This window comes from Pinus tabuliformis, chromosome 3_2 (genome assembly GCF_031772625.1).
Source record: "Pinus tabuliformis cultivar Carrire ecotype Pingquan chromosome 3_2, CPIR1, whole genome shotgun sequence".
Lineage (NCBI taxonomy): Eukaryota > Viridiplantae > Streptophyta > Pinopsida > Pinales > Pinaceae > Pinus > Pinus tabuliformis.
The window spans coordinates 392,010,907-392,029,401 of NC_142302.1; the positions used below are offsets into that span (position 1 = coordinate 392,010,907).

The 18,495-nt window shown below is 39.0% G+C and overlaps 1 protein-coding gene across 1 annotated transcript in view; it reads right to left on the reverse strand.

The window, feature by feature from the left end:
• The window catches only part of EMB1138 (DEAD box RNA helicase (RH3)), a 214,952-nt gene that overhangs the window by 98,564 nt on the left and 97,893 nt on the right, over positions 1-18,495 (reverse strand). The window contains exon 6 of the mRNA XM_089416425.1: positions 2,371-2,595. Coding sequence (XP_089272551.1) covers positions 2,371-2,595 — 225 coding nt within the window. The remainder of the gene's footprint in view (positions 1-2,370; positions 2,596-18,495) is intronic.

The following is an 18,495-nucleotide window of genomic DNA, read 5'->3' on the forward strand; positions in this document are numbered from 1 at the left end:
CTTCGCCTTCCATTTTCATGGATGCGTGCCTGAGCTTTTCGTCATCATCATTGATGTCATATATCTCAAAGTATTCTTCTGCTTTATTTATCCATGCAACATTGTTTTTTTCGTTTCCGTCGAATTTAGGCATCTCGACTTTTGCCCTTTGCTGATATGTCGCTAATGGTTGAGCAAAAAAAAGGTGTTGATTGGTAAAGGTATCCCAGAGTTGCTTGTTGGTAAGAGTCGCATTACTCACTTCTTGGTGGGGTGTCGCTGATTTTCTTGGGGATTCAACTTTTTCATGAGAGTCTGTTGACTTTGTTGAATCTGATGAGATGTGTTCTTCATTTTCTTCATTTTCTTTTAGTAGTTGTTCGGGTGTACAATTCATCTTTTTACACAGAAGTTTCAGCATTGTTAAGGCATCTCTGATGTTTACTTCTGTTTGGACATGTTGATTTTCCATCTTTATTTCTATTCGATTTGTCGTATCCTGAAGATTTTTTATTTTGTCAGCCTGATTTTTGATATCGTCAGCCTGCCTCTCAAGCTTGATATGGAATTCATCTAATCTTTTACTGACCTCATCGTGGTTGTTATTTATCTTATGCTCCGAGTCCAACAATTTTTTTTGGAAATCCGCCATTGTCATTGTCGACATTGAGCGGGTTTGCGGGGGCGTGTATTTATCTGCCAGTTTAAAATTTTAATAATTTTTTAATTAATTAAAATGAATTTAATTAATTAAATTAACTTTATATATATATATATATAACTTTTAATTAATTAAAATAATTTTAATTAATTAAATATATGTATATATATATATATATATATATATATAGATATATATTAATGTTATATAATGTTATGTATATTGAAAATATATATTGGACGACCGTTATATATATTTGGAAATAACATTATATATATTTGAAAATATATATTGGATTTTCGTTTTTCATTGACCGTCACGTCCACCTACCATAGTCACGTCTTTTGAGCGGTCGGAATGGTTTTAACTGTCACTCTTTTGGTGCCGATATCCCGCAAATATCACCACACGGACAGCAAGTTCACCGCACGGAACAGCAGGTCCACGACGCACATTTTCAACAATGATTTAGCGTATTAACCGCAGGTCACTACAGAACTATACCACGCAGTCGCAGGTAAAAAACGATGCCGGTTTCAGCGTTTTACCGTACGTTACGCAGAACTACCGCCGGTTCAATTTTAATGACGGCAACAAAAAAAACGACTGGCGGAAGGGCGGAAAAACTGACTAGTGGAAGGGCGGAAAAACTGACTGGTGGAAGGGCGGATGCGGACGGGGTAAGCCTGGACAGTGCAGAGGCAGTGGCATGATGGCAGGTAGGGTCGAGCAATAGCTATGTAGTCTGCATAGCGACAACAGAAAATCCAGCCCGAGGGCGGACGTGACTAGAGCGCAGGGCAGTGTGGCGTGACTGAACGCGGGGGACAAGGGGTTGATGACAAAAGAGGGAATGGCAGTAGTGAATTGAACTGGAACGTTTTATGGGTTGCACAACGATTCGTCGAAGGACCGAGAGGCTCTGATACCAGATGAAGTGAAAACTTCTTGATAAACAGAAATATATGTATAAATATTTTATTAAAAAGATGAATTGACAGATGACGATGATTACAATGGGGTTCCTGGCTTATATACCGCCATGGGCACCCTTTGGGAAAGGGCATGATCTTATGATCGTGCCCTTTCGTCTAACTAAACCTAAAATTAACTAATTAACTAATTAACTAATTTTTTACATAACATCAACTAACCAGACAAGGAAAACCTATGTCTGATCCCCAGAGTCGGTCTGTTTCTTTTAATACCAAGAGTCTGTCCTTTTCTTACTCATTGATATATTTACTTTCTGGTTCATTGGTATCTTCAATATTTTAGTTTCCAAAAGTAGCCTTCACATGTTAAGTTTTGAGTCCCATTGACCTACTTTTTTCAATCACTCATAAAAGTTGGTAAAATTTTCTTATCTTACCTAGTATTTTGGCATGCAATATACACAAAAGCCAAAAGGTTGTTGAGGCAGCTCCAATCATTGAATCAACGTATTTTGCAATCAGATAAGTAGTTAACGTAGCCTTGTTCATTGCTAGTAAACTAAAGTTTTGAATCCAGTAATATCAATTAATTGTTCTTCAAATAGTTTTTGTATTGAGTTCTTAAATGTTCAGCCACACAGGTAGCAGTTTTACTTGAAATTTGCAACGAATAGAACTTTCCAAGAAGAAAAGCAACCTTCTCTTGCTGAATAAATTATTATAAAATGCATAACTTTTCTTCCAAATTCTATGAACACACAAAAAAATATACGTGTGTGTGTGTGTCATACTCACTAAATCTACATTAGGAATGTCAAGTCCACGGGCAGCAACATCTGTTGCAACCAATGCTGAAAACTTCCCTTCACGAAACCCAGCCAATGTCCTCTCTCGTTGGTGCTGAGAGATGTCACCATGTAAGGCCTCACAAGCTATACTACTACTCAAACCCAATGAAATATCATCAGCATCTCGCTTTGTTTGAGTGAAAACTATTGTCTTCCCGCCTTTTGCAAACACCTGTAAGCCAATTCAAAACAAGCGTTGGTAAAGATTGAATATATAATTATTCCATATAGGCTAGTCTTTCATAATTCCTTGAAATTCTTATTTCAGAGAGAGCTTCAACACAAATGCAAAACACAGAGCACTGCATTTCATAATCACCTTGGGAACATAACGTGTTTCTCTAGAACTATCTGGCATTTAAAAGTTATTGTATGCAGATACAAACATTTCTAATTTTACAAATAATACTAAAAGGCATGATACAAAAAGGGACGATGGAAATTAATTCTTTACATTGCAAACAGAATGAATAAAAAATTCAAATACATTTTTCATTGTATTGTTACTGATTAAATTAACATATAACCGGAGAACTTTCCACATTTTCACTAAACAAAGCCCTACTTCAATTCAAATGCATTTTTCATTGTATTGTTACTGATTAAATTAACATATAACCGGAGAACTTTCCATATTTTCACTAAACAAAGCCCTACTTCAATAAGCTTTCTTGTGCTGACAGGCCACAATAAGACACATGTTTACAAAAGCTCTTGAAACAACTTTTGCTTTGGAAAAGTTGTTAGCTTACCTGGTTGCTCCAACCATGTTTTCCATTCATCTTCAGAAAGTTAAGTTGTTGATTGGTTGGCCATTTCTGGACAGGATACACATCACTGGGAGAAAACCTCACAAGGGCATTTTGACTCACAGCTCATTTTTTCATGTATTTTGTGATTGTCACTTGGACCATGAAGATGAACTCTTTGCAGAAGAGTCAACACTTGTGAATACATAAAAATATGTGGAGTAAGTGAATTGGTGCTTGTGGATGTGTGCCTACCTGCTTGACACATATAGAGTAGTCCACTTGCAGACCCATCCTCTGTTTGCAGACCAAGTCTAGGGCTAGGGTTTTACCTTACTTGTAACTCACTCCTCCTCTTAATCTATAAGAGGAAGGAGCACATCATTTCATCATTTACCTATGTTACCACGATTCGGATACAGATACGGATACGGATACGGATTTGGATCCGGATCCGCTAGTTTTTTGAAAATCCAAGATCCGGATACGGCAAGGATACGCCACGTACAAAAAAATAAAATATAATAATATTTTTAAAATTTCAAAAAACACTTTAGAGTTCAAAAATATTGATGGTTAATAATTATCAATACACAATTTGAATTAAATAACATATATATATCAATACACAATTTGAATTAAATAACACACACACACACACACACACACACACACACACACATATATATATCAATAGACAAAAACTAAAATATATATGAGATTTTAAATATTCATTTGAAAGCTACATATATATATTATTATTATAATATTATGTATATATCAAAATATCAATACCAAAAACTAAAATATATATGATTTCTTTTAAATGTTCATTTGAAAGCTCATTTGAAAGTTAATGAAACTGAAGCATATGCAAAGTTAATCGCTGGTATTTATATATATATTTCAAATTATATAAACGCTGATAATAAACTAAACGCTGATAATTTATCAAACTGATAATAATAATATATAAACGCTGATAATATATAAACGCTATGGGTAAACGCACTTCAAAACAGGTTTTCAAAAATGGGAAATTAACCGGTTATCGTTTCTAAATAATGCGGCTGTGGTTATAAATTATAAATGCCGCTGTGGTTATCGTTTCTAAATTATAAACTATAAAATGCGGCTGTGGTTATCGTTTTAAATAATGCGGCTGTGGTTATATAAAAAAAATGCGGCTGTGGGAAAGATTTCAGCACACTGAAATGGCGGAACTTTAACTAGCGTAAAAAGCGAAAACCCTAAACTCCAACGCATACACCCATTTTAATTTTTAACTTTTTCGGGTTTCAGAATTTGGGCAAAAGTTATGCGGGTTCCGGCTTTATACTAGACATACATTTCTGGCGAGGAGGAGCCGTTTCCAAAAAGTGCACATCCGCCACCTGTCGTATTTGGCACGTATTCCTGCGTATCCGGATCCAGATCCGGATCAGATCCGAGGATACGGAGATCTTTGCCCCTCTGCTGCCGGATCCGATAACGTAGTCATTTACTAACGAGAATATAGAGAAGAAAGCATTGAGAGAACGTAACTTTCTATTGTGTGATTCTTCATTTGGGTTGATTTAGCTTTCTAAAAAAGAAAAGCTATAGGGTTTGTTGACCATGTGCATGTCAACAGTCCGAGAAGTAGAGTACAAAGCAGTGGGTCAAAATTAGTGAGCCAATTTCATCATTGTAATCCCAAATTCTGCAAAATTATTGTAAATGATTCTATTATGATTGTTTAGTCAAGTAACAACACCTATGTAAGCCTGTGATTCTTCTCAAAGGGTTTCATCCCAGGGAGTTTTTTAACCTCCCCAAATTATGACTGTGTTTGTAAATACAGTTAATTGGCATAGTTTTTTTCCTAGATATACCACAAAGCTAGGGTGGAGCTCAATGACAAGGTCTTAGGTGAGTCCTAGTGTTTATCGATTCTACGTATTTTTCATACTAGATCATGTGTCTTGTCGCAGAATTTGGTTGAGTCTCAAGAGTCTATGTCTATTTGTTAAAATTGGGAACTAGGGCCAAACTCCATGTAGATCATCTTATTTATGGCAGCTGATATTTTTCTTGGATCCCTCTCATCGAGAGGTGTAGGATTGATCTAAAGATCATCCGATTCCGATAAGTATTTATGAAGTTATGAATTTATTTGTGTTATAAGACAATTCGTCAAGGTCGGCCAGCGACCAAATAAACCCCACATGTGCTCAACGTTTTAGTATAAAAGGAGATGACTTGAGAGTCATTTCTCACACACACTCCTATCTTGATTTCTATCCACTTGTCTTGGGTTTTAGTGCAAGAGAAATTTAGGAGTGGAGGCCCTAAACGTTGGAGGATTGAGACTGCCCTAGCAGCAATCAAGAAAAAAAATGCTGCCCTAATCTAGAGAACGGAGTCAAGTGAGAAGCCCTAATGCTACAAGGAGGACAGCCCTAGTATCTACGCATTCTAGAAGAAGAAATACGTTGCCTAAGCACTAACACTATCAAGATCAAGCCCTAGCCTATACGCTGGCCTCTATGCAGTCAAGAAGGAGGCTGCCCTAGACAGCTTAAAGAGCTGTGTGGACAGCGAGGCCTTAGCCGCAGTATGAAGGGTCAAAGGGACAGCGTGGAGGCTGCCCTAGACAGCATGAAGGGCTGTGATGACAGCGTGGTGAGAAAGGGCAGTTTTGAGGGTAAGGTTTAGGGCTATTTCTAGGCACGGTTTAGAGCTGGAAAGGCAAGCAGCCATGCCGAGGAGAATGGGAGCCATACGCTGCTGTTTTGGGCATCATTCCATGGAGGCAGCAGCTACAAGGGACGAAGCTTGCCAAGATGGGCCGTAGTCCTTAAGGGGCTGTTTGGCTGGGTGTGTAAGGGCTGCCAGATGCCCTAACCAGTCACCACATAAACAGCAATGATATAGTGCAGCATGTTCAATGGGACAACAATGATATAGTGCAGCAATGTTCAATTGGACAACTGTAAGATGATGGGACAGCAATGATATAGTGCAGCAATGTTCAATGGGACCGCTGTAAGATGATGGGACAGCAATGATATGGTGCAGCAATGTTCAATTGGACAGCTGTAAGATGATGGGACAACAATGATATAGTGCAGCAATGTTCAATGGGACAGCTGTAAGATGATGGGACAGCAATGATATAGTGCAGCAATGTTCAATGGGACAGCTGTAAGATGTTGGGACAGCAGTATGATGAAACAGAAAAATGATGGGACAGAAGTATGGTACTTGGTGCAGCAAGTACACGAAGCAAGCATAGTGTTGCTAGCACATTGGGACAGTAGTATGGTACTTGGTGCAACGAGTACACAAAGCAGCAATGGTGCAGCGAGCACATGGGTGACAACATGGTGCAGCAAGCACATGGGTGACAGGATGGTGCAGCAGTGGCACAAGGTACAACAGTGCTAAACACTGGGACAGCAGTACAGCATAAGGTACAGCAGTATGATGTGTACAGCATGGTCAGAAGGTCCAACATTGTGATGATGGATGCAGCATGGTGCAGCACGGTGAGGTGCAGCATCATGACAAAATGCAGCACAATGATATGTGGAGGAGTCACCTTGGAGAATCAGTTGAAGCAACATGTCTTCAACTGATCTCATGTATCATCTTTTTAGAGATGATCTATGCTCTTATTTGGATAAGTCAAAGTGTTGACTTCTGTTGTAAATGTACTATCTCTCTCTCTCTCTGCTGAACTATTGAAGAACATATAAGAAGAATTGATCAAGGGTTTCCCCACATTTGGGTTTGTCCCTGGCTAGCGCCACATCTTGTGTCCTCTTGTCTTGGCTTGTCTTTTGCGATTTATGTTTATGTTCTATCTGCAGTTTTCTTTAATGCTGATATGATTGCTAATCTGGAAAAGATATTTAGCTAACTATGAAAATTGAAATAAATTGCTCTAAGCATAGAACATACCTAATTTCTATTTCCCCTTTTAATGGTTTATATTGTAATATTTTGATGTAAAAGTGTTATCTAGGAAAAAAATTTGGTGAATGGTTCCTCATAATTAGAACACCATTACCATTAGATGCACTTAGAGGGTGGAAAAATAATTAATCCCCTCTCGAGTTTTTTTTCTTTTATTTTCTAGCAAAAATAAAAATTAAATTAACCAGAAAATTATCCAAAAACAGAATAAAGGTAAAATTAATTACCCTCCAAGTGGAAAATTCATCAAAAAATTATTTGAGGCTATTTTCAAAAAGAAAAATTCAAGTCAAAGATAAAATGTCTCATTTCCAAGGCAGAGGGGACCCAGTGCAGAAATTCGTTGGGGCAGAAAAGACTATTTTACTAGCAGTTTGAATTTTTTGGGCCAAGCAGAGAATTATTTTGCACAAAAAACGATAATTCTATTTTTTTTTAAGTCCTCCATGGTCCAGAAGTCAAAGTTTAACCCCTTCAGCGTAGTGAACAAGGAAAATCAAATTATTTTGGAGATTTGTGCCAACTAATCAAGGGTTTGAATTTTTTAGACGAGGATCAAGCCATGGGTTGAGCTACCAGTCATTATTTCCACTTGGCGGGGTTATTCCCTCTCATTTTTCTATATAAGGAAGCTCTCCAGCTCCTCTTGTCATCTTGATCTCACCAGATTCAAGGTGTTTTTGTCTCGCTGATTTGTGGTATGTGCTGGTAGTTTTTGTGCTTCATGCTCTAAATTTGAAATATTATTGAGTATTGTTACTTCAATAGCTGGTAGTAGGAGCATCTATTGGCACAGATATCTTGCCTTAGGTGTTGGATCTTGGATACATACTTACTGCTCACTTGATCTAGCAGATATCTCTAGATCTTGAGGGTTCTAAGTATAGATATAAGTCTCTTTGAACTAACAATCAATCCTTTGAGTTGAATAGAGATCTACAAGTACTCCAAGCCTTGGAAATCCCAAGTACACAAACTAGGGGAAGAAATCAATCTTGTTTGGAGTCAAGTTTTAATCTAATGATTTATTTTTGGTAGGAAGGTTTTGCTAGTAAATTAAAATTCAAAATTATCTCCATTAAATTTTTTTTTTCAAAATCTACTTGGGCTAATAATGTTTTATTTGTTAAATAGAGCTACTTTCCTTTTTTAGATTATTGCAAATATTTTGTAAACTATTCCTAACCCTTGTAAATTATTTTTATCACTTGTAAATAATCATTTTGATTTTTTCTTTGAGAATTTTCTAGATATTGTGTCTGGTGCTCTATTTATTCATCTTGCAGGGACTTGATTTCAAAATCTCAATGGAAAATCAAAGCAAAGGTGACTATCCATCATTCATCCCGAATTGTTGGGGTTTCAGGGCCAACATCAACCTTAGGAGGAGTCATCCAGCCTTTCTAGGAAGTGTGTTAGGCTTGTGAGGGTAGATCTAGGGTCTGGAGACAAACATCTACAAGACCCAAGTGCCTAAATTTGGACGCTAGGCCTCGAAGAGAAAACACTAGCCTTAGGGGCCTTTTTCTACCGTTGCAACTTGGGTTTTCTGAAGAATTTGTTTTTTGAAGTGGTTTGTAGGTGATTTCTCAGGGTTAGATCAATTTTTTGGCACTTTCTCAGCAAATTTGGCCTTGTTTGGCCTAGCCGCAGGGGTTAGAGGCCAATTTTGGCCTACCCACGCGATTTTGAGGGCTAAAAGCCCTAGTCACAATCTCCTAGAGGCCTTTTTTTGTAGGTCGCAGCCTTAATTAGGCCTAGCCGCAACCCTAAAGGGCTTATTCTCTTCTTTGCAAGTGATTTGCAGTGTTAATTCTTTGTTCTGTAGGGTTGAGATAATTTCTGGCAAAGGGTTTTCAGTGTATTTGATCTGTTTGTGGGCTAATTCTCTATTTTGCAGGCTTACTATCCATTGGAGAAGGATTTCAAGGGCTCAAAATTATTTGTGTCACCTCCTAAGGCCTTAGAGGCCTAGCCGTCAGACTCAATGCCACTTTTGGACCTATCCGCAAGCATTTCTAGGGCTTCTAGTTCTAGCCGCAACCCTAAAGGGCCTCTAAACCCTAGTTGTTTGCTTAACTTGGAATTTAAAATATTTTTTGGGGCTAATTCTTGTGTTTGCAAGAGTATTGCACTTATCGGAGGTCTCACCTCATCATTTTAAAGTCATTTGGCTTAGCCACTAGGCTAAGAGGCTCATCTTGTCCTAGTCATGGGGTTTTGGTGACCTTCTTCCTTGTTTACAAACTAACAATTTGTGGTTGCAAGCATTCAAAGGCTAAATCATTTTCAAGATTCTTCATTTGTTGCCTCAAGATTATCCCAACTCAATCTTACTTGATAGTGGAGCAAGGCCTCTAGGCCTTGAGGGTTTGATCTCTCTAACCCTCTCTCTTTTGAGGACTATCCTAAATTATCAGATCTGAAGATAATATAATAGTGGCATAATCAAGTGCTAATCACCCTAAAGGAGCTTAAACATGTCTCTAAATAAGCCTAATAACTATAAGTAGTAACACTCATCATTTAAAGGCTTAGTTTCTATTGTGTTTCTTAGCTTCTCATTCAAGTTTTGGGATTGCTTTCACATTAATCGCTTGTTGGTCTGATTTACACAAGTCTGATATTGAGAAAGGTTCATTGGTGAATTGGTTATATAAGTCTTGCTTTGACCTTCTTCTTGCATTTTTGCATTCTCATCGCATCATTGTATCATTGCATTGCGTATCTAGCATTCATTGGTGATCATTGTTACCAATCTCATCTTATGTTTATTGGTGCTTGTCACTATTGTTTATCTAATTGGCTTATTCTAAGTGATAACTTGCTATTGGACCTAGCCATTGAATAATATTGCTAATCGTAAGATAAGATCTTGTTGAGATATCAATAAGCTTGAAGTTGCTAATTTTGTTTCCATTTGAATTGTTGGTCTTGTTTCATTGTCATAATTTATAAATAATGTGCTTTTGTGATCATAAGTGAAATTAATCAGCTCAATAACAAATTCTAATAGTCTCTTGCTAATTGTGCATAATTGAATTTTGCCACTTGTGTTTCACTGGAATTGCTTATCTTGCTTCTTTCAAGATAGTTATCCAATTGCTCTTTAAGTGCTTCACCTAATTGCTCGTACATTGAATATCACTATAAGTGTTTGGATCTCAAATAATTTGTCTTATTGAAGTACTTGTTTCACTTAATAATCTCATTGAAGCAATCACTCACATCTTGCATTTCATTCTAGGACTAGAAGTGCACTTATAAAATCTACCTCCAAGCATAAGCTTGGTTGTAAGAAGATAGGACCACCTTCTTCAAGCAATTTGAGGACTCTAGACTCTCATCTATAGTTAACATAGGTGACCTTGTAGTTCTCTTGCAGGCAATCCCTTGTAGGAACGGAGGCACCTAGGTGGTTAGAACTACATGGGAGGTATCGTTAATGAGGCCTTAGCCTTCATTTGGACTTATCTCTACAACTTGTGTTTGAGACTAGTTTCGAAATAATTGAGAAGGATAAATCTAGATTAGGCATATAATTCAAAATAACCAAGAGATTGCATCTCACATAGGCCTAGGTCTTGCACTTTATATAGGATAGAATTTGCATATTGCAGCAACTGTTCATCTAGTGACTTAGAATTCTAATTAAAATTGTATTCGAATTGCATGCATGACTAGGGCTATTTTTAGTAAATTGACTAGTTAACTGAGAGATCAATGAGTTAACAACAGTTACAACTACTCAACTGAACTCATACTGACTTTATTCTAGACTAGAGCTCAGATAACTGAGTTTCACTAAATATAACTCCACTAGATTGCTAGATCTTAGCAATCAACTCATGCACAACTCTACTTCTTGCCCACAAACTTGAATTCACTGACTTAACTGAGTGATTTGGCCATGTCACTCCTGCTAACTGCAACTCAAGTCATCCTGCTGAAGTGGAAATTCGAATTTCTCCATTTGACTAAGGCACAAGTCAAATGAAGCCTTTTCTTGCTACAATTTAACAAAATCTACCTCCAAGCATAAGCTTGGTCGTAAGAAGATAGGACCACCTCCTTCAAGCAATTTGAGGACTCTAGACCCTCATCCGCAATTAACATAGGTGACCTTGCAGTTCTCTTGTGGGTAATCCCTTGTAGGAACGGAGGCACCTAGGTGGTTGGAACTCCACGGGAGGCGTCGTTAATGATGCCTTACACTCCTTCCTTTGGACTTCTCTCTGCAACTTGCGTTCGAGACTAGTTCCGAAAAAATTGAGAGGAAGGATAAATCTAGATTAGGCATATAATTAAAAATAACCAAGAGATTTCATCCCACATAGGCCTAGGTCCTGCACTTCATATAGGATAGAATTTGCATATTGCAGCAATTGTTCATCCAGTGACTTGGAATTCTAATTTAAATTGTGCAAGTAATCAATTTTAAAGGCACTGGTCTCTAACTAACAATCTCAATAAATCTAATCAAGTGGTGCTTAATAATCATACTTGCCTATTAATTTCAACCAAGTTGTTAGGCCATTCAGTTACGTCTCTTTTACTTGTTGGTGTCCAACAAATAGTTCATCTCTTCATCCATATGGACTACCTCCCTTAGTCTACAATTAGGAGACAACTTATACGGAGAGGGTCGAGATCAAAGTGACAGCCCCTGCCTTGAGCATTGTCGCATTTCCGTGTACAATTTGAGCGACAACAAGGTTTGCTAGTGATTAGCATGTGGTGCCTTAAATAGTCCTTGCTATGTTTAAGAGAAACCTTACTGGGAATAAGTTGTAAGGGTTTTGCATTTCCAGCTTCAAATGAGCTGAATTGTTGTGATGTAAAGCTTTGCTTGGGATAAGCTGAATCGGTTTTGCATTTCCAAGTTGGAATGAACTAATTTGTCGTCATAAAATCATCTTTCATGCAATAGAGAAAGAGATGTGTCCCAAATTCCATTGCAGATCCAATTTTTGGGTGAATTTGATGTCGATTCATTATGCCGATTTAGTACGCTAATTTAAGAACATCCAGGCTGTTGCTCAGCTGATTTAGCATACTTGCTTTGCATTTTCAGATCGAATTCTGTTCCTGGTGTAGCTGCCGTTGGCAAATGTAATTTTCAGATCTGATTTTAGGGTTAGATCTCACACTAAAGGCTGCTGAAACGATCTAACAAACATGTAGTGGTGTCTACACTTATGTTGCATAAGATGGTTTGTTCTTGCAGATTTGAAAGTTTGAATAGGCTTTCCAAAGAAATCAAATTCAGCTTAGGGCTAGAACATTTTTGGGTTCATATCTGTGGCATTTTGTGAGGTGAATTTTTTTCATCACATGCAAAATTTTAGCATGGTATTAGAGTGGTTCTGCTGACATTTTCATCCATTAAATGGAGACGTCAGCTAGCTATAAGAGCATGTTGAGAACAAAATATTTTAGTGAATTTGAAGCCCAAGAAAGATCAAATGATTGGAATCAATCAATGCCCAAGATGGGCAATTTGAAATACAATAGGTTGTGGGTGCAATGCCCTAGACACTCCAATGACTGGAGTATGCCATCATGCTTGAGAGGCGTGATTTGAAAAAGTGATAGGTTATGGTTGCAATGCCCTAGATATTCCAATGTATGGCATCATGCTCGAGAGGGGCAATTTGAAACTGATAAATTGTGGGTGCGATACTTGTTACCTCTCAAACTAGCAGGGATCCTAGAGGGGATCCTATAGAGCAACTACTAGGTCAAGGGGCAACAATGGAGCAATAGCCCACTGTCACATCAGCTAAGGCTCCCTGCTCTTTACAGACTTTCATTGATGGGAGAAGTCTCGATATGAGAGGAATCACAAGAATAGATGGGTCAATGATAAGATATGGAGTGACGCCTAAAGCTTACTCACAAGAAAGACTCAATTAAATAGCTTGCTTGAGAAGCAAGGCGATAGGCTTTGTAGGAAGGGCTAAGAGGACACTTGAGCCTAGGTTTGGAGGATATGCCTTGACAAGGGGCTTCCTAGACCTAAGGATCCTTGTGGAGAAATGGATTCTATGTAATCCTTGTGGAATTTGAGTTGTATAGTTGCGAGACCACAAAGAACCCGAATGGACCCAAACTAGGTCAAGGGTATGGAGTTGATCAATTAAGGAGGGGCTTGACATAGTTAGGGGAGAGAAAAGGATCAAAGGGCTAATCTTCTTTTAGAACTTGAATGCAATGATCCGAATGAGGACAATAACCCAAATCAGCCAGGGAGAGAAATGGTCCTCGAGCTAGGGCTTGTAATATCTCAGGATTCCACTGTCAGATTGTGCTCAAATTTGGAGGACCCCTTGAGAAGACCCCAGCGTAGTTGTGGACCAATTTTCAAGGTGTTTGGATGGCTACAAAAAATTTCGCTTGATGCCCTAGGTGACCCTCTAGGGTTAGGCCTAGAATTTGGAAAAGTGAAGAAAAGAGAGGAAAAATTGACCACCAAAGGGACACAAGGATCGGTGCCTTATTGCTTGGGCTTAATGGAGTCAAGATACACATAGATTGAGATTTTCCGTGAGCTAAGAAGCCCTAATTGATCTTTGCTAGCCTCTCTAAAGGCAGCGACTACGTCAATAGGGATTTATACTTCAAATTTTCCAAAGAGATGAAGTTTCAAGGCTTAAAACCTATTAAGTGCCTCCAGGAACATTCACCCACTCTCTCCAAGTACCACACATGCATTAAATCACATATTCAAGATTCCCAAAAGAATTTTGAATTTTCTTTAACCCATACATGAATAATAATAACAATAACATGGAGTAAACTAGTAAAATAACAAGAATAGCATCAAAATTTGACTTACATGAGAGAGAAAGTATATCCATTCATCAACTTTGCATTAGAAAGAAGCTCCAAAGACAATAGTGAAAATCCAAACATCATAGTGCATCAAGAAAGCTCCAAAAAGTTTACCCAACAAAACGCAGGAAAATCCCTCAAAAGATACTAATCCAATCCAAGTGATGATGATTAGAATGAATCAACTCACTTCTATTTATACAATCACTAATGAGTTTGATTTGCCTAATTTGGACTAATTGAGCCCCAAATAATGAAATAATATGCAATACTAACATTCCTTGGTGACAAGCTTGCCAAGATAGCTCAATAACATAATAATAAGGCTCTCAAGAGGGTCGAATGATCAATAAAGTGAGTCGTTGGGCCTTTGAGGAGGCCTAATGAAGTCCAAAATGTGTCATGATGTGAGAATGGACCTCAAACATAGTGGAAAGGGGTTGGTCCCTTGTTTCCAAGCAAATCCCTATGGTGCCCCCAAGTGGTTGTGAGGGGCACAAGGACATCCTAATGGGTCTCCAAGTGGATCAAAAATGTTTGTAAACTATCTGTAAGGGCTAGGATGATGTCATAAGCCCTCTGTGGTAGTCACCTGGACCTTGGATCATCTGCCAAGTGTATGATGGAAGGGTCAAGTCGATTGGGCATGGTGAACCAGATGCATCATCCTCATCCAAAAAGGTGGAACACGAGCAATCAATGAGTGGCGTTGGGGATCCACGAAGTACTCTCAACTATGGTGGAGGCCCATGGCTCTCAATGCTCACCCTACAAGTGCCAATGTGGCTCTCTGGAGGGCTAGGACCCCGTATAGGGAGACCAAACCCCAAATGGAGACCCACCTGCAATCTTGCATAAGATCCAATGTGTCCCTTTGCCCTCCAATACAACAAATCATTAAAATAATCAGGTAAAAGAGCTTACAAGTCATGGAATCAATGGGGCACTTCATGGTGGCATGTAAGGCACTTCATGGTGGCATGCCCTTCCATAATGGGCTTTGGCATTTACAAGTGTCTCCAAGCTCAATGGGCGGAGTAATTAAGGACGCTATTAGGTGGTTTCAACCTTTAAAGGGGGTGACATGTCCATGGTACGTTCCTCAAGTGGCAGGTGGCAAATGATATAGTGATGGAATTATCCAGACCACATGTCATGGTACAAGGGTAGCTATAACAAGGGAAGCCCCCACTTGGGTATATGAGTGTAGGAGGGAGCAAATCGCGGTACATGAGTTACCCCGACCTTTGTTTTTCCACACTTCTTCATATGCCTTTTGCCTTTGATTGATTTTTCTTCATAACTAATCAGGGATCCAAGAGATGAGAGCATGATGTGTAATATATAGCAATGGATATCCCCTTAAGGTGGGGAAATTCATCACCCACCAGGGGTTGGGGCAATCATGGGTTCCTTAATGATGGAGGGGGCCCACAGGAACCAGGGTGATGGCCATGGATGAGGGGTAGATCTCATGCTTGGCTTTTGCCCACGTGCTAAATTTGTATGTCCTGGCCATCTTTTGCATTTTGTGGTACATTTCCTATTGAGAGTGGCCAAATTATGCTTTTTCTTTTCTTTTACCTGCATCAACCTCTAGGGCATCGTTCCAAGCCCGACCCAAGGTGTGGACAAGGGGAGGGAGAGGCTAACCCTATGTGGATCTAGTGGAAATAGGTGGACTCAGATAGAAAATAATTAATGGGGCTAAAATGAGTGGAAGGAAGTGATGCACATGGTATCGGGTAGCAGGAACACGCAACCAAAGTAGAGATTTACCAAGTAGTGCCAACCCTAAAGCTAGGGGCCAGTAAAGGAGATCCCACGAGACTAGGATACAAGGCTAACCACGGAATCGGGCATTGGAGACAAGAGTACAAACCTGGTCAACTCTTTTCGCTAAATCCCCCACCAATACATGCCCAAAGTGCCCATAACAAGTAAGGAAAATTACTCAACTATTCCAATGAAAAGTCATACCTTCGGGGTCGGGAGGCCCACCTTCAAACATACAATCATAACAAGTGGGTAAGAAACTACATGGCTGGCTCAAGTGGCAGAGATAATGGCACATTGAGCTATCTGGCGACTGTAAGGGGTTGTTGGCTGTCAGCTAAGGACTATCTAGGAGAAGAAATTTCTCCTGTATACACTACCCATATGTGGTGGGTAACAATACTCATGTTAATCTAGTGATTGGAGTGGTTGATATGCCCCAGATGGGTAAGGAACAAGATTTATATTCTTCTAACCATGGCAAGAAGGATTTTAGTCATTTTGATTGTTTCAAGCAGTGTTGATAATCTCGCCAAAATATTGAGATATATCGTAAATATTGCGATATTTTCAGCAAAATGATATATCGTCGGTTAAATATCATGATATTTTCCGTTATGAAAATCTCGCGATATATACAATATATCGCCAAAATGTCACGCAACGACTGATAATATCGTCAGGCGCACGGGGCCACAGCTACAAAACTGGGTTTTTTACTTTTAATTGGTCATTTTGCTTTGTTGGTCTTGGAGAAGGAAGGGGAAGACCTTTGTGGTGGTTTTCAAGGAGGGATCGAGGATCAATCAACCATTATCATCACCAACCAAAATTCTTTTGTGGATCAAAGATTCATGAACAGTGAGACAAACTTCATTTATTCCATTAACAGACATGTTCTTAAAACCCCCTATGTTAATGATTTTTTTCATAGATTTAGGAATATGCTTGCTTGCCTCTTTACTTGCCAACATTTTGCTTCTTTGGCTTTTTCCCATTTGCTATGATTTTCATGCCCGTGAGCCAATGCAAGGGCTTTCCCCATATTTGGACAGCAAGCTTCATTTTTTTTAGCTTTCTTACGCACCCTCTTATAGCCATTATTCATTGCAAAAAATGTATTAAAAAATGTATTTTTTTAAATGAGGTGGTTATTATTTTTTATGTATGGGGGTTTAATACCAATTTTTTGTTCTTTTGGTGCCCCCGGTTTGAATTAATACACTACAAATATGTCAAATCCCTTGGACCCATTTTGGGAGTATGGGGAACCTGATGTTGGGACAAATCGGGCATTTCTGACATTCCAATTGTGTGGCAACAAGATGACAAGAGGGATTACACAATTGAAATACCATCTGGCTAAATTCCCTTGACATGATGTTGGACTTTGTATGGAATCTAGTGCGGAGCTTATACAAAAACCTCTTGAATCAATTGAGGAAAAATATATAAAGAAAGAAGAGGAAGAAAGAAACAAGGTTGAACGTGTAGGTAGATCTTTCGGGATATCTTCTTCCGAGTTTGAGGCTAAGGGTAGTGGGAGGGGCTCCACAGCATCACCTACTAGTGCTTATGTTACTGGGAGTGGGACGTCATCCTTTTTTGTTCCACAAGCCAGACATGGAGCACAACCTTCCATAAAATCAGTTGTTAAAAAATAGGAGCAGCAAGAAGCAGATAGAGTTATGGGGAGGTATCTTTTCTGGATCAACCTCTCAGCATCACCAAAACCAATTCATTTTGTCAGCCAATGTGTGATGATATTGCTATTGTGGGCCTAGGGTACAAAAGTGCCACATATGAGGAGTTCCGGGGGCCAATCTTTCAAGCAAAAAAGCGAGACATCAACACTAGATTGGTGGAGTTGAAGCAAACATGAGACGTGTCTGGATGCACAACGATGTCTGATGGTTGGACAGATAGGAAGGGTAGGACCCTTCTAAATTTCTTGATACATTGTCCTAAAGGTACCATGTTTATTAAATCAGTGGATGCATTAGCACATATAAACGATGCAGCATTAATATGTGAGTTGTTAGATGGGTTCATCTGGGAGATTGGTGTGCAGAATGTGGTGCAAGTCATAACAGATAATGCAGCTAATTATGTTTCTGCCAGCGAGATGCTTATGGAGAGGCACCACACATTGTTTTGGACTCCATGTGCAGCACATTGTATCGATTTGCTACTTGAGGATATGAGGGAACTCTCCCTCATCAAGGAAGTGATTGATATGGCTAGGAGCATCCCCAATTTTATATATAACCATGCTTTTGTTCTTAGCCTCATGAAGAGATACACTAGAAGCAAGGAGTTGTGGCGTCCTGCAATCACACGTTTTTCCACGAACTTTATTACTCTTCTATCTTTGCTTTGATGCCAGTTTGAGTTGAAGCAAATGCTTGTTTTCGATGAGTGGCTTGATTGTAGCTATAACAGGAGACAAAATGGGAGACCCGTTGCAAAAATGGTGTACATTGACACATTTTGGCAAGGAGTAGAAGAAGTATGCTCAATTAGTGAACCTATAGTAAAGGTTATGAGATTGGTAGATAGGGAGAAGCCTGCAATGGCTTATTTGTATGAGGCCATGGATAGGGCCAAGGAGGCCATTCGTGCTTATTATGCAGACAAGGGTTCTATGGGATTAATAGACAGATGATGTTACGGGATGCAACTGATAGTCGGTGGACAAGGATGCTTCATCAACTCATTCATGCAGCGACACTCTTCCTCAACCCTGCATTTTC